This window comes from Lolium perenne, chromosome 5, assembly GCF_019359855.2.
Source record: "Lolium perenne isolate Kyuss_39 chromosome 5, Kyuss_2.0, whole genome shotgun sequence".
Classification (NCBI taxonomy): domain Eukaryota; kingdom Viridiplantae; phylum Streptophyta; class Magnoliopsida; order Poales; family Poaceae; genus Lolium; species Lolium perenne.
Window position 1 is genome coordinate 184866884 of NC_067248.2, and position 15905 is coordinate 184882788.

Genomic DNA, 15905 nt, shown 5'->3' on the forward strand with positions numbered 1-15905 from the left:
CTTGTTGAGTACGCTCGTACTCATACCACTCTTAAATCCCATGCTTAGATTGTCCGATAAATGTCCTGGAGGAGGACTACAACCACAATGAAGGAGCCGAGATCATCGGCTATGAAGAACCAGACCTCTCTGGAGGTATAGAAGGCGTAGACTACCTCATCGTCTACGGATCCGGGGAGGCTTCCGGAGGAGATCAAGCCTAGAGATATCCAGTAGTAGTAGTAACCGAGCAGCCCGAACTCTTAGTATTTAGCTGCTCGAAGAAATAAATGTATAACTTAATGAAACTCTTATATTGTAAGCTATGTTGGGTTCGCCTCGAACCCAGGAGTATTCCTCTTAGGACCCAAGAGGAGCTCCGAGACGACTTGTGTATGATGTTTGTAATAATAAATGAATGAGTTATGGACCTGCTATGTTCTGTTGTACTACTCTGAGGGATGTAATATTTGCGGAATGGTACTTCGTGAATGTTATATCAACGACTGGCATACTACAACATGCAGTGGTATGCAGGGTCACCACAGTGAAGAGGCAAGAGTGGGCAGACGCAATGTGGGAAGCCAGAGGCAACACCACCATCTGAGAAGAAGTGAAGAAGTGAAGAAGAATTGAAGAAGAAGAAGAAGAACCCCCTATGACCCCCTGTTTCTCGAACCCCTTTTCGACCCCCGTATGTTCCCCGTTATGATAAACTGCAATTCGTAGTAGCTAGAGACCATCGTGTTATGAACTACCATTCGTAGTAGCTATGGATGATTTCGTGAACAGCTATGCTTCGTAAGTTTGCAACTATCATGAAGTGTGATTTATGTGTGATGGGAGGTGAGAGCATGGTAAGCATACCCGTTGTAGAGAAGAGGTAACCTTAAGCATGTTTGAATGGTACTAAACAAGCCTAATCTCATCTCCATCGAGATTTCGGGTTGGCTGCAGACAAACAAACAGAATGACCTTTTTGATCCAGCCAATGCAACCCAGCCTATCAAATAACAGATCAATTTCGGCTGACTCATTCTGAACGCCCAAGTGTGCTTACACCACTGCGCTATTGAGCAACCCAACCTACCAAACACGCCCCTACGCTCCGCTGCCGGATGCTGCAAGCGCGTCTCGCAGGGTAAATTGGCAGATAGGTTCTTCTTAGCTCTTCTCTTAGTGGGAGCTCTGCAGAGCTTTTGGGCATGTTTGGTCTTTGCCCAGCTTAGCCCCGCCAATGCACGGCAAACCAAAATATTAGCGTGGGTTTCTACCGCCCACATCTGGCCAATGTATTGGCGTAAACTTGTAGTGCATGGCTGAACAAAGCATGGGCACGCTAAAAAATTGGTTCCAATCCAAACAAGGCCCCTACACTTGGTCAACGCCAATTAATTGACCTGGCAGCCCAAGGCTTCAATCCAAACACACCCAAAATTGTCTGTCAGCATTTACCAACTCACTATTACCTTTCCGGGTGTTCCTGAATCCTGCTGACTGAAAGGCGCGTGATCTGGATGGTTTGTTTAGCCTAGTTTATTTAGAATAGAGGGCATGAAAATGGGCTGGTTATACATGAATCATCAACCCGCAGTATTGCACACCGAAAAAAACAAAGACAAAATTGGTTTCAACTCAAGCCACAGAATAATACAATTCATTACAACGAACTAGAAGACGTGCAACAGTTTCAGTTTGTGAAGTCTCTACAGCTGAGGCGCGAATATTATCAACCCAAAAGATTAAAAAATAATCAAACATGATACAGTATGATCATCTAACATTCTTTCGACTTGTTTTCTCACGAACCGCGTGATGGACAAGGAAATGCCAATATTATCCTATGATGATACCCTTGTTAATATGCTTTTTCCATCCAGGATGTTCTTCACATTGTACAAATTTAAACAACGTCCTGCAAATATTCATGAATTAGATTCGCTACCACGAAATACATGTGCAACTGCTGAATATACATTAGCCTTTCTTTGCTCTATCAATTAATTGCATGTGTTGAGATGATTGGAGCTTATGGCAATGCTAGTTGTGAATGTATGTATAGAGGCAATCTGTGCAGCGGAAGTTGGTCATTGGCGGTACGGCGGGTACGTAGAGGCAGTTGTTGCCACCATTCTTAAGAGCTTTTTTTTCAGGGATGAAAGCCCACAGATATACTCCATCCGTTCCATATTAGTTGCCGCTGATTTGGATGTATCTAGACACATTTTGTGCATAGATACATCAGAATCTGCTATAACTAATATGAAACGAAGGGAGTAAAATGTACTGAGTTTAGATTTGGACAAGTCCCAGTTGTGTAGGCCCTAATTACGCATCTGATATGAACTGGTACACTAACCAACAAAAGTACGGTGCTATCCTTTCTTTGATTGACTTTTAAGATCTATAACAAAAAAGTTGGTGGGTTAGGGCCGTAGGGGGTGTACCAAAGCACTCAGTCCGCATTTTTTACAAAAAATCCAAGTAGCATTCTCTGATCAACCTGATAAACTGATTTCTGAAACCTGTCCAGGCTAGGTGCTCAGGACCCACATTTTATTCAAAATTGTAACACAAGAAAGGATATAAGTGACCATGCTAGTTACTTGGTTACTCAGTACCTGCACACGCAAGTTATATGCCAAATTGCTAATGCTCCAAGTATTGTTGGAAACATGCTAATAGTTTTAGCCAATAAATCAAACATTCCTAGATTGAGATGGCCAAAAGCAATGACTGAATCTAGGTTTCCAGCTTCCGGTTCACAACTTTTGGTTCATAAAACAGACTCTAATGTGCCATCTATAGAAAGAATTAACCTACTGAGTTAAAAAAAATTAACCAAAGATATCCTTGTCTCTACGTATCCTACTGATTCAAAGAAGATTTACATGAAAATTCAAAATATTCTAGTGGGTTTGAAATTTTTACAGAAAAGAAATAACTAAATACCAAGATCATCTAAATCGCCTTTTACTAGAGAAACCTTTTTCCCACTCTCAATGTATAACCACTTGGATGTGGCACAAGTAAACAGCTTCTTTCATATAGTTGTTTCCACACACAAAAGTTGGAGTCATATCGTTACTGGGTCCATTACTGCCGTTTTTGTCAGCTGAGCGGCATGATTGGATGTTTTAGCTCTGAAGCAGCAAAATTGACTTTGCACATCAGATGGGGCTGGACAGACTTGAGTTAGATGCAAGTGGTTGCGGCCAATATATAAAAGGAACACTGAAGCAAGTCAAGATTGGTTTCGAATTTTAGGAATGCATCTCGGTCTTGCATTAAAAAAAAGGTAGGGTTCTGGACTTCTGGTAAGTGGTACCCTTTACCCCAGAGTCCAGACTACACCTCCAAGACCTGCTAGTCAATCCACTATCTCTGAATAAACTGCTGTTGTCCCTGGAATCGCAAAGAGAAGGAAAAGAGAGCACAGCCCGAAGCTATTTTCTTTGAGAGAATAACATGATAATTGTAGTGCAAAGACTTAAGTATGTTTGAGGCTTGGTGTGGAGAGCAATAGGAGCAAATAATAGAACTGGTTCCTTCTCTCAGTATTATTTATAGATTCCTGAATATCTACCAGCCAGCAGAAATGTTCCGATCACAGGATTCACATCAATATGTTGTGCCATCTGGAAACTGCGCAGCAGGGCTTGCTTCGAAGATAAACTGTTAAAATCACTTGTTGAGCTAATTTGATACTCTTGTGTCTATCAAATATTGGGCTATGCATTGGATCCGTATTTGGTCATTTCTCCAGTCGGTAGAGCACAGGCATGACATGGATTCTAGGTGCAACAGTTTGGAAACAGCTGCACTGGATTTATACAACTAGTGCGGCTGGCGGTTTGACATATCATGTTGATGCATAGGGGCCTTAGGAGTTTTTCATATTTCTTTAGATGGTTGATATCTAACTTATGTGATCCTTGAGAAGTAACGTTTGTGACAAACTTTAATAAACTAATAAAAGGCTATATGCATCAGTCGATGCAGAGGCCGGGGATTCCCCTTTTTTTTTAAATAATCAAATATTAGGCTGGTAGATGCTGGCAATGGGAGAAGCTGAAGCTGGTCCTTCAATCTCTACAGCTCTTCTAGGAGATCCTGATCAAGTCACTGATCATGATCAAGATGATGTCTATGGTTGAAGTTTTTGAAAATAGGAAGCTTTAAGTGGTATCTGTTAATAACTTTTGGTGCTTGCTTCTTTTCATCTCATGTAGCCTGGAGAGCCGCTGCTGTAAAAGCAAGGATTAAGTGTCATTCGACAAGTCGCAACCTGACTGTCAATAAGCTGGAGCGACACGACAAGTTAAACTTGTCGATCGACAAGTTGACAAGTCAACGACTAATCACGACTTGTCTCTGTCGAGAGGTCGAGCGACAAGTTGTGGGCTGGGAAATAAAAAGCCATCCCGTCCCGTGAAACCCTATCTAAACAGATCGTGCCCTCCCAGACTCCCACCCAGCCACCGCCCCTCACCTGGACGATCCCCTCTTGCCGCCGCCGGCGCTACCGTCGCCTCCTCTCACCAAGCTGCTGTAAGTAGAGGGCCTGCCCGCTGGACACATTTGTCACAGTATCAGGTTCCTCTCCAGTCCCTATGCTCTCAAAATTTAGTACAGTAAGTAGAATAGTTACTGTGTACTTTTTAGTAGTTACAGGTCAATACATATCGACTTGTCAATCCCTTGTCGAGATTTGTCACGACTTGTCAGCTTGTCGGTACCCGAGCGACAAGTTGACACGTAATCCTTGTGTAAAAGTTTGCCTGATGTTTGTTGTTGGGTACTTTGTCTTTTGTTGCTGATCTCGAAGAACACTAGCAGTAGGCAGTGATGTAGATTTTCTTTTCGTTCTGTTAAACTCAGATGCCGGTACTTTCTGTTCTGTTTCGTTATCCTTTTCATAATGGAACCTGGCCCTGCTTTCTGAGGGGTGGTATGCAAAAATAGTAATTAAGAGTGCTATTTTGCTACCAAAAGAATGCTCGATTTATTTTGAGGGAACTAACTAATTACTTAGCAAATTGGTTCATTATTAAGTCATCACTTCATTCCATTCCACCAAGAGTTCAGTTGGGTTAACAGATATACCGAAAATGGTCCGGTTGTCATAATGTTTAGTCGGGATTTTCTTCAAATGTAGGATCACCTTTTCCTTGGGGAGGAAGCCAAATTTAAGTCCACCACAATGTAATTTTTTTAGTGAATTCTACTTTTTACTCCGTATTTTTGAATTTGTGACACGTATTAACCCAATTTAGTGGAACTTATATTGAAATATCCTATTTTGGAGGCTTTTAACATGGTTTTACCCCACTTTAGCATTTTGTGTGTTTATGTTAGATAGGACCAGCATGTCGCGTCAATGATTTGTAACAAAATGTGTAAAGATTGGACGGCATCGTTGACAAATCATTTCCAGACTTCTTTTGTCCATTTGTGCCATTCCTTGTCATCGTCCTGATATTTTTCGACCCGGTCGTCACGTCACACCTTGCCTAATGGACATGCATCAAAAAAATGATGGTCCAAAGCTTCTAACAGGGGGTATTCTAGATGAATTTCCACTCAAGGGGTAATTAGTGTCAGAAATGCATAACTATGGGGTAAAATGGGGAATGCACTCTAAATTTTTCATATGTATTTTCACTAAATTAGACAACCAAATTTTATATCGAAGTAAAAAAAGGGAAGAATTGTGATTTGATATATGATATGAGGAAACAAATGTTTGGATTGTAGCTCAACGGCCTCAACTTAAGCACTTGACATTTCCAAATGTGACCAATGCCTATAGAGTTTGATCAACCCACTTTGACAAACCTTACTGCTTACCTTTGGTTGAATTGAATTATTTAGGGCAGTGGAAGTGTGCTGATAGATTATCTGCCCTACTCAGCTACTCTAGGATGCTTACCTTTTAATCAGCTCCAGGGCCGCCGCTGCCGCCGAGCGGGTAGGACACAACCTCCCTGACGGTCGGCGCAACCTCGACCAGCGCGATGTCCATCCCGTACCCGGAGACGGGGAGCAGCTTGAGCTCGCGGAGCACGCAGAAGGCCTCGGCCATACGGCCGCGAGGCACATCAACGGCGACGGCGCACCGCGGTACCCAGTTGTCGGGCCGGAACCCGTCGGGCACCTCGAGGCCGGCGTCCTTGCGCAGCAGCTCGCAGAGCTGCGCGTGGAGGCCGAGCAGCGCGGCCGAGGGCGTGGGCGAGAGGAAGAGGACCCCCGCGTCGAGGGACGACGGCGGCGACGCGAGCGAGGAGAGCGCGAGAGGGAGCGGATCGATGCGGGAGGCGAGCGCTCGGAGGGCGGGAGCGAGGCGGAGCGGGTCCGGGAGCGCGGCGGCGGGGAGGTGGAGCAGCGGGAGGTGCGGGCGCGACGCGGTATCGATGAGGCGGCTGCTGAGCTGCCGCCGCGCCAGCGCGTTCCACGCCTTGAGCACCTGGTTCTCCAGCGCGGGGTCGAAGTAGAGCTCGACCGCGTAGTGCCCCCCGGAAGGGGCCGGCGGCGGAGGCGGCGCCGCCGCCGAACGAGGGGTGCCTGGAGGGGTCGTCGCGACCGCGGCCGGGGCGGAGTAAACACCTCCGCCGCCTCCGCCGGCCGCGGCGGGCGCGGTGCCTTGCGCCATGGCGAGCTCTGGATGCGGGATTCCGACAGGAGGCGAGGGGAGTGGGAGTTGGATTTTCCGCTGGAGCTGAGAAATTTGGGAGATCTCGTACGACTGCTGCACGCTTGGAATAGCTACAGTCAGAGGTTCGTGGACAACTGGGGCCGCTTGCTTGTGAATTATATTATTCCCGATTCGTTCGAGATGTAACTATTCCATGCGTTTTGGGGAAAAATAAGCTACGGAGTCTGAACCAGATGGGAGGTGGTTACAATTTTTTGTTGCTGTAGAAACACAATATCACAACTACTCCCTCCTGTCTCTTTTAATTGACTCAGATTTATTACAACTTTATATTAAATTTGAGTCAATTAAAAAAAACGTAGGGAGTAACATTTACCTAACTCACCCATTTCCTAGAGTCTGGACCGGTAAATTTTGAGATTGATGAAGTTGCCTAGTCCACAAGCACGTTTCTCCAACTGAAATGATATGACAGAAATTTAAACTAAAATAATTTACGGGGAAAATGTGAACACCAGGATTTCACCAAGTGTAAATTATACTATTGATAATGGCAGAATTGTCAATGAAATGGCTGCTATGGCTTTGAACTGTTATAAAAATAGAATGGGCACTTCTAGAAAGAGATTGATATGTGTTTAGACATCTCTACTTTGATTAAAAAAAAAAGTTGATGAGCTTGAGTATCTCACTAGGCCTTTCACAAACGAAGAAATGGACAATGTGGTTGCAAAGATACCACCTGACAAAGCACCCGGACTAGATGGTTTCAATGGTCTTTTCTGAAAAAATGTTGGGCAATAGTTAAGGAAAGCTTTTATAGACTGGCTGATGAGTTCTACCAGAATAAAGTGAATCTGGAATCAATCAATACTTCCTATATTACCTTGATCCCAAAGTGTGAAATCCTTGAAAAGATTAATGACTTCATGCCTATTTCATTCACCAATTGTTGTCTGAAGTTTCTTACAGAAATGTTTGTTGATCGGCTTCGGGAAGTAATTATGCAATGTATCCATAAAAACCAATATGGCTTTATCAGGAGTATTGTGTAGCCTAGGCTTTGAGTACATCTATCAATGTAAAGTTGTCGGGGCTCCATGTATAATTCTTAAACTGGATTTTGAAAAATCATTTGATACTATAGAACATGAGGTATTATTGCAAAGTCTAAGGCATAAGGGCTTTAACGAGGAGTGGATCAGATGGGTAAAGGATTTTCTTGGCTCTAGCTCCTCTATTGTTTTATTAAATGGAATAACTAACAAGCAGTTTAAATGTAAAAGAGGTGTCGGGAAAGGTGACCCACTATAACCTCTACTATATGTGTTGGGTGATGATGTTCTACACTCTGTGGTCAATGATCTTATGCATAATCATCTATTGAACTTGCCAATTATTACTGCAGATTAGGATTATCCAATTCTACAGTATGAAGATGATACACTTCTTATTATGCCTACACATATTTCTCAATTGCTAGTCTTGAAGCAAGCCTTTCAGGATTTCAATAAATCTATAATTTTCATAAGTCTTGTATGCTGCACATAAATATCACTGATGAGGAAGTAACAGTTTTGGCTCAGGAATTGGTTGTATCGTTGGGATAATGCCCTTTACTTATTTGGATCTTCCTTTGAGTACTACTAGGCCAAGGATACAAGATCTGCTTCTCTTGGTGGACAGAATGGAAAGAAGACTTGTGGCTACCTCAACCTTTATAGCATATGGTGGCATATTGCAGCTTATTAGATCTTGTTTGAGCTTAATGCTTATTTCCTTCCTTTGTTCACTTGATACTCCTCAAGGAATTATTAGACGGATGAATGGAACTATTAGACATTGCTTATGAAGTGATAGGAATTCTGATTCAAAAGGAAAATCTCTTGCTGCATGGGATATGATTTGCAAGCCTAAAGAGAGAAAGGAGGATTGCATTTTATGGACTTTCAGAAACAAAATGAAGCACTCCTCATCAAGCATCTGCACAAATTCTTTAATAAAGAAGACATTTGGCGAATTTAATCTGGTATTACTACCCTGATGGAGTCCCACAAGCTACCAACCTTTGTGGTTTCTTTTGGTGTAGGGATATCATGAAATTGGTTGATAAGTACAGTTCTATATGCACTGCAACTCCTGGTAGTGGTGAAACTATCATGTTCTGTAATGACACATGGTTTGGCATTACACATGCAAAGGAGTTCCTAAGGATGCACTCTTTTGCTCTTAACACTTTGTTGTCAGTCAAGGAGGTTCATCTTTCTAAAGATAGGGCAAATATTTTTTATAGACCTCTGTCTCAATAGGCCTATGAGGAATATGTCAAAATGCAAGCTCTATTGGCCTCTATTAATTTGGATCCCTCAAGGCATGATGTCTGGCAAACAATTTACAAGGATGGAGTCTATACTGCAAATTTGTATTATAAACACTGCTATGTTCATGCCACCACAAAGCAAGATATATTCATGGATTTGGAAATGCAGGGTTCTATTGAGAATTAAAGTGTTTGCATGGCTATTGGTGAGTGACAGGTTGAACACTAGAGATATTTTGAGGATGGGGCATTGGAATGTTACCAGTGACTATACCCCTTTCCATACCACCGAAGATTGGATTCATCTATTTTTTGACTGCAATTTCAGTAGAAGAATTTTGACATATTTGCAAATTGGATGGACGCTAGCAGACAATATTGAGATCATGTTCATCATTACAAGGTCTACTTTTGCAAAGCCTTTTTTTGCTGAAGTGGTTATTCTGGCTTGTTGACACATATGGAAGCAGATGAATGAAGCTATCTTCCAAAAGGTCAAACCATCGATCTTTCAGATCTTGATGCAAAAGATTTAGGCATGAAGCCACTTTGCATGTACACAGAGTCAAGGATAAACACTGATATTTTCACTGTATGGATTAAAACTCTCTTGTAATTTTCTTGTATAGTTGTACAACTTTTCTTTTTCTTTTTCCTTGTACATAACAATTTATTCCTTTTTGTAAAGGTGGGGTTTAATAAAATGTTGTGTTTTGCCCCACAGTTCTTGGTCAATTATTTTTGTTTGTGTCTGCTACAACTTAAAAAAGAGTGACAAGTGAACCCATGAACCCTGGTCCATTTTAAATCATTAGAACACCTTTCCAACACAGTTATCACACTTTATATTTTCTGCAATTTATTAATCCGAAAATACAAAAATACTTTCTTCAATTGCAAACACACAAAAATCCCAAAACAACCATCTCTTTATTGCTTGTATCTTGCTTGCTTAGTTTACTTAATTTACTTTGCTTTAGTTATATTTATATTTAATATTAATAATATGAAGCCTTATGCTTGACAACCACATAGTGGAGTTGGGGACACAAGACAAAAACTTTGCTTTGCAGGTTGCTAGAAGAGGAGAAGAAGAATTCAGCCTCTAGCCAATTCCCCGAGAGTTCGATATAAACCCTCGAGTCACCCTTGTGGGGAAAAGACGCTTGCTACAACACTCTGCACTTGGAGTCTCAACGAGTTGGTACACACGAAGTTGTTGCCATAAATTAGTCATACAATAATAATAAAAATTGCAATGAATCATGTGACGTTTCCTCTCCGTACCCACAAATGCTCAACTACATCATTCTGTAGTTCAGTATGAACACTAGCACCTTAGATTTCTTCATGCATCCGGAGGAAAGCAGGAAACTGGGCCGGTACCTGCTCAACCTGAACAAGAGGTCCCTGAAAAATCAAATGGATGGTCAGCATCCGCTGGTGCGTCATGCTCACTCTCAATAATCATTTCGTGCATGATCACACAAGTGTTCATTACTTCCCACATTTGAGACTCCGACCAGGTGAGAGAAGGGTACCGAACAATGGCAAAACGCAGTTGGAGCACGCCAAATGCCCGCTCTACATCCTTGCGACATGCTTCCTGACATGTCGCAAAATAAGATTCCTTCTTCGAAGCAGGATGTGGATAACTGGATTTTTCTTCATAAATGTTGCATACTATGGATAGATACCATCGACTAGATAGTATCCCTTGTTGTATGCATGGCTGTTGATCTCGAAGTTGACCAGTAGAGCATGTCCCTCATCTAGACTTGAAAACATAGGAGAGCCCTGCGAGATGTTGATATCGTTGTGAGTTCCTCCTATGTCGAAGAAAGCTAAATTCAGAGGTCATAGTCAGCCACTGCCTCAAGTATGACAATGCACTCTTCGGTGTGCCCCTTGTACAACTATTGCCATACAAATGGGCAATTCTTCCAACCCTAGTGCATGTAGTTAGTACTCCAGAGCATCCCAGGAGAACCTCTCGCCGCATTTTGTGCCAGGATCTAAGTTGTACCTTCTTTATTTGGTGCCCTTAAATAGTCTGACTCAAACACTGCAATCACTGCCCTGCAAAATATATGAGCAGTCTCGAAGCATGTCGACTCTATCATGCACATATAATCATCACCTACATCTGGGGGTGCTCCGTATGCAAAACAACGCATTGCAGCCGTGCACTTCTGAACTGATGAGAACCCCCACAAGTCGGTGCAATCTTTCTTGCACATAATGTATGTGTCATACTCCCTGACGCCGGACATGGTCTTCATGAACAGCTCCTTGTTCCTCCTAAATCGGCGCAAAATCCTTTGGCCCATGTGTTTCGTCGGCAAAATAGTCGTAATCAAGCAGCAGTGCATCGGCTTGCCGATGCCGGTCCTTGTTCGGGGCCTTCCCAACCCTCGAACCGCCACTCCGAGGCATGTTGACGACGAGCAGGTGCTGACGAAGGTAGAGAAGGTTGGCCAACATCAGTTGTTGTTGTTGTTGTTGCAGCTTGGCCGTGGCATTGGCTTCCTCCTGCATGAACAATTGTAGCATCATCTCGTCGTCGCTATCCATCGCGGCAATCCGCCGAACACCTTGTGGATGGTGGGCGTGCGGGGGTGGGGGGGGGGGGCGATGATGCCAATGGTAGCAGGGCCGGCTCTAAGATTTCGAAGGCCCCGGGGCAAACTTTATCAGTGGGCCCAGCGGAGAAAAAAATCGATTGCAATACATGGATGGATAATTTTTGTGTGAACTAATTAGCACTGATAATTCTTCGGTAGTATCCAATCTGATTCGTTTTTTTTCAAACCATGTTCATAGATGCTATAGTGAATAAAAAGAGAAAATTGTGCGAACAAACCTTCAAACTTCGAGTAATCATGAGAAACCAAACTTCCGCGCATTTGTTGACACAGCAAGGTTGTCTCCTCCACAAATGAGCTGAAAGGAACGGACTAGCTGAACCGAAGCAGCTGTAGCCTGCTATTGTTGTACGGAGTAGAAAGAAAGAACAAGCAGTCATAGATTGATAATTTTGATGAGCACAAAAACTAGAGCCAGCCAGCTGCGTCTTGTTGAGTTTTCGAATTGAGATTTACTTGTCGACCTTGATCTCTCCAGCAATCCTGTGCTTCCGTCTCAGACTATCTATGACCATGTGTGATTAGCAAAACAGGTACTAAGGATTTAAGGGGTGGGGTGAGGGAGGCGAGGCGACAGACGATGGGGAACCCAGTGCGTGATTCGATCGAGGGAAAGGAAGGTCAATCGTGATCAATGGGTATGTTTCGTTTCGTGGACGACTGGCCTTGCTGTGTGCGATACGTCAAAACATGGGCCTTTTTCCCTTCTACTATACCTTGTACGGCTGTACCTAATACGTAGCAGATATGGGCCCCTGTATTGGATGGGCCCCGGGCCGTCGCACTTCTTGCCCTGGGCCAGAGCCGGCCCTGAATGGTAGGTTCGGCAACCTGGCAGTCTCAGATGGCGAGGTGTTGGCGTTGGGTACGGCAACAGTTTTGGGTGGCCGAGCAAAGGTCCGGTATTGGGGAGGAGGCGGCGATGTCGATTCGAAGGGGTGGGAGGCGGATCGAGAGGGGGCAGAGCGGGTGAAGATTGGGCGAGTTATGCTTCCAAGAGAATGCCACGGGACGAAATCCTACGTGGATGGGAGTGCCAAGAAATTTTATTAGGACTATTTCTTGGAGCGTACCAGTGTGAGCTAAAAACAAAATCAGTCCTCAAATCGCTATTGGAGCTGCCATGGAACACGCCGATAGAGATGTTCTAAGGTGTTTAAATATTTCAACGTGAAACAGAAATAAGTGAACTTACACGGCGAAGAGCGTCTAAACTACTACTAGGACAAAATTGGACATTAATAATTGCTTATAAGCATGAGTAGCATAGTTCCATGTGCGTTTTCACCAAACATGTGCTGGCTATTCATTTGCTCTAGCACCTGCAGGGCGTAGGTACAGGGCAATGGATGGTGGAACAACGACTCAACAACAGCACACACCAGCAAGCGAGACGATGCGTCGCTGTGCAGCGGTCGAACCTCTAAAAAATTGTTGAACATGGCTACCCGAATACTCGCTGTGGTAAATTAGTGGCAATATACTCCATGATGAAGCTTAACGAACCAAACATAATATCTCCAGCACCGACTAGTTTATCATCAATGTTACTAGTAGATACGAACAAGACCTCGAGCTAGTATTTGATGCAAGCGAAATTAATAAGCAGGACGCGTTCAGATTTCAGAAGATCTCGCCGGGAAAAACAAACCCGTCAGATCAAGTGGCGTAGTATATTGCAGCAACACGATCACCGAGACAACCGAATTGAGGATCCGAGATTGAACCTCCACCGACACCGTCGAAGAATCAAGCAAAAAAATTAAACCTACGAAACTAAAGAGCTCACCAACCAACACGAATTCGATGCTACTAGTAGATACGAACAAGAGAATCCCCCAAACCCCGATCGGGAAGGAGAGCGCGTCGCCGGTGGTCGACGACGTCTAGTCGAAGCCGACGCCCCTCGCGGCCGTCGTCCACGCGCCCTGCGCCGCCGCACCCCTCGTCGGCGGCCCCCCGTACGCCGCCGCCGCCGCGGCCCTCGCGCAGTTCTCCATGGAGGTGGACGCGGTGCCGGTGGGCGTGGGCGTGGCGCTGCTGCTGAAGTGGGCGTGGGCGTTGGGGGCGGCGGTGGGGCGGGAGTGCGCGGCGGCGGCGGCGGTGGCGGCGGCGAGCGCGTCGTAGGCGTCGTCCTTGACGATGACGATCTCCTCCAGCTGGATCCGCAGGTACTCCTTGTCCCCTTCTTCCTCCTCCCCCGCGGGCTTGGGAGCGGGAGCGGCGCGGCGGCCGGCGACCATGGCGGCGAACCTCTCCATGCCCAGAACGGAAGTCTCGCTGGATTGAACTTGCCGAAATCCTCTGCCGATGGAATTGGAAAATGCAGAGAGCTTCCTTTTGTTGTTGTTTGGTGAAGGCGTGGTTGCTCCGGGCCCGGATTGATGCGAGGCTCGGATATATAGAGAGAGAGGCGACCGCGGGCTTGGGGCCGTGTCGGCGCCGGGCAGGTAACAGGACGGCACGCACGCACCACGTTGGGCTTGGGAATTGGGATGTTAAAACTAGAGGGGCGTGTTTTCATACACGCGACCTTTTTTTATGCAGCAAGATTTTGTCCATGAAGTCACGATTTATTGGGCCAAACTTAAACTTAAGTTGTGCATTTAGTTTGGTTTGGTTGACAACAAAATATTTTTGGCCTATTTGTACACCAACAAAGTTAATTTACATGTAGGGGATATCAATTTTGGTTATTTGGTTTCATACACGCTGTGATGGTGTGGTAACCACTTCTTACAAAGTAGTGACATTATTTTATTTTTTTGACTACTTTGTAAGTAGTGACATTATCACACACTACTACCAGCAAATAGCAGTTCGTCGACATGTTACCTAGCTACAATCAAATATTAGTTCACCACAAGTATTAGTTACACACATATCGCCACATAAAATGGGTTCATAAAACACAACAACATGGTTGACAACGTCACATCTTCAGTTCTTCATTACCTCTTTAGATCCTCTGTTAGCCTACATAGAGTCAGCCCACTCCATTCTTTTGGTCTTCCAGGCCTCATTATCACTACCACCGACACCATGGCCAACATCAACATCATGAGTCCTCACATCATTCTTGTTGAGGAAGAACTCATCATCACCCCACCCCAAGATTTAGTTGTGCAGAATGCAACATGCAAGAACTAGCTTAACTTAGGTGAGAAAAGAATGAAATGGATTTGATCAAGTATCTTAAACTTGTTCTTAAGAGCACCGAATTCCCTCTCAATCGTCACTCTAAGACTTGAGTGTCTGAGATTGAAAAGATTTGGCATTTTTGGGAAAGAACCTTGCAGAGAATTTATTGGGATGGTACCTTGTTGATATGAAGGGTAGGAGAATTTCATTACGGCAAGCATATCCGACATCAGCTAGGTAGAACTTACCCTTGGAGATTTTGAAACCATCTGGTCTCTCCAAGCTGTTAGCAAGAATGGATGCATCATGACTTGATCCTTCCCATATAGCTAACACATATGTGAACTTTGTATCAAAGTTAACATCGGCAACCACATTTTAACTGGTCTAGTCCTTTCTCCTCGTGAGTGCTTGTTGTGTTAGATCAAATCCGTCTTGTACCCATATGCTTATCTTACATTACAGTTTCTTCCAATTTTGATTTTGTAAGGCCCTCAATGTGCATCATCTTTTTTAGGCTCGAGGTGATAATTAATCACCACATGCGTCAAAGGTACAATCTACACATTTTAGTTCATGACTTATTATCCTTTGCGCATTTTAATTTTCTTTATGTTGTCTTTAATATGTACTAGCTAGGTGATGATGATTCTAATTTAAGTTACAGTTTGATAATGTGTGACAAATGCATTGTTACTTTACTAGACGATTTATTGGATGAAGTCTACTTGTAGCATCAAATAAATTTTAGATGCTAATAATCATCAGACGGTTTGTCCATAGTATTTTCACTTAGTGGCGTGATCTCTCATGACACGTGAGAGTCATCCCGATTCTTACTTTAACCTTTTCTTCTCTTTCAGGGTTGTTGCCTCATTTTTATTTTCATGTAGCAAAAGGGGAAGGTATGTTATCTAAATATCATACGGAGTACTACTAGTCTACTATATGTTTGAGTAGAGATTGGATCTTCTTTGAAAGTTAATCAGTTTCAGCTATCGTATCTATAAAACAACAAAAATGGGCCTCGACGGTGAAGTTTTATTCTGAAAAAATCGATGCTCTAACTCGTAGTCTGCATTATTTGGTTGGGCAAGTGGGCATCTAATTTTAGATTAACCGTTTGAGTGCAATTCATATCCTTTCCTTTGGTGCTCTTTATGTA

The 15905-nt window shown here is 43.8% G+C and overlaps 3 protein-coding genes across 3 annotated transcripts; all 3 read right to left on the bottom strand.

The window, feature by feature from the left end:
* Positions 1-1588: 1588 nt before the first annotated feature.
* Positions 1589-6770, bottom strand: LOC127301197 (uncharacterized). Its single transcript, XM_051331420.1, has 2 exons — positions 5912-6770; positions 1589-1894 (listed from the first exon to the last, which is right to left on the bottom strand). Exon 1 carries the CDS (start codon positions 6629-6631, stop codon positions 5915-5917), a length of 717 nt encoding a protein of 238 aa, XP_051187380.1. The 5' UTR covers positions 6632-6770; the 3' UTR covers positions 1589-1894; positions 5912-5914.
* A 3522-nt stretch (positions 6771-10292) lies between these two features.
* LOC127303887 (uncharacterized) lies at positions 10293-11227 on the bottom strand. Its single transcript, XM_051334600.1, has 4 exons — positions 10981-11227; positions 10659-10798; positions 10456-10560; positions 10293-10364 (listed from the first exon to the last, which is right to left on the bottom strand). The coding sequence occupies exons 1-4, from the start codon at positions 11225-11227 to the stop codon at positions 10293-10295; spliced, it is 564 nt and encodes a 187-aa protein (XP_051190560.1).
* A 1993-nt stretch (positions 11228-13220) lies between these two features.
* On the bottom strand, positions 13221-13991 carry LOC127301198 (uncharacterized). Its single transcript, XM_051331422.2, has one exon. It carries the CDS (start codon positions 13858-13860, stop codon positions 13486-13488), a length of 375 nt encoding a protein of 124 aa, XP_051187382.1. The 5' UTR covers positions 13861-13991; the 3' UTR covers positions 13221-13485.
* Between the last annotated feature and the right edge of the window lie 1914 nt (positions 13992-15905).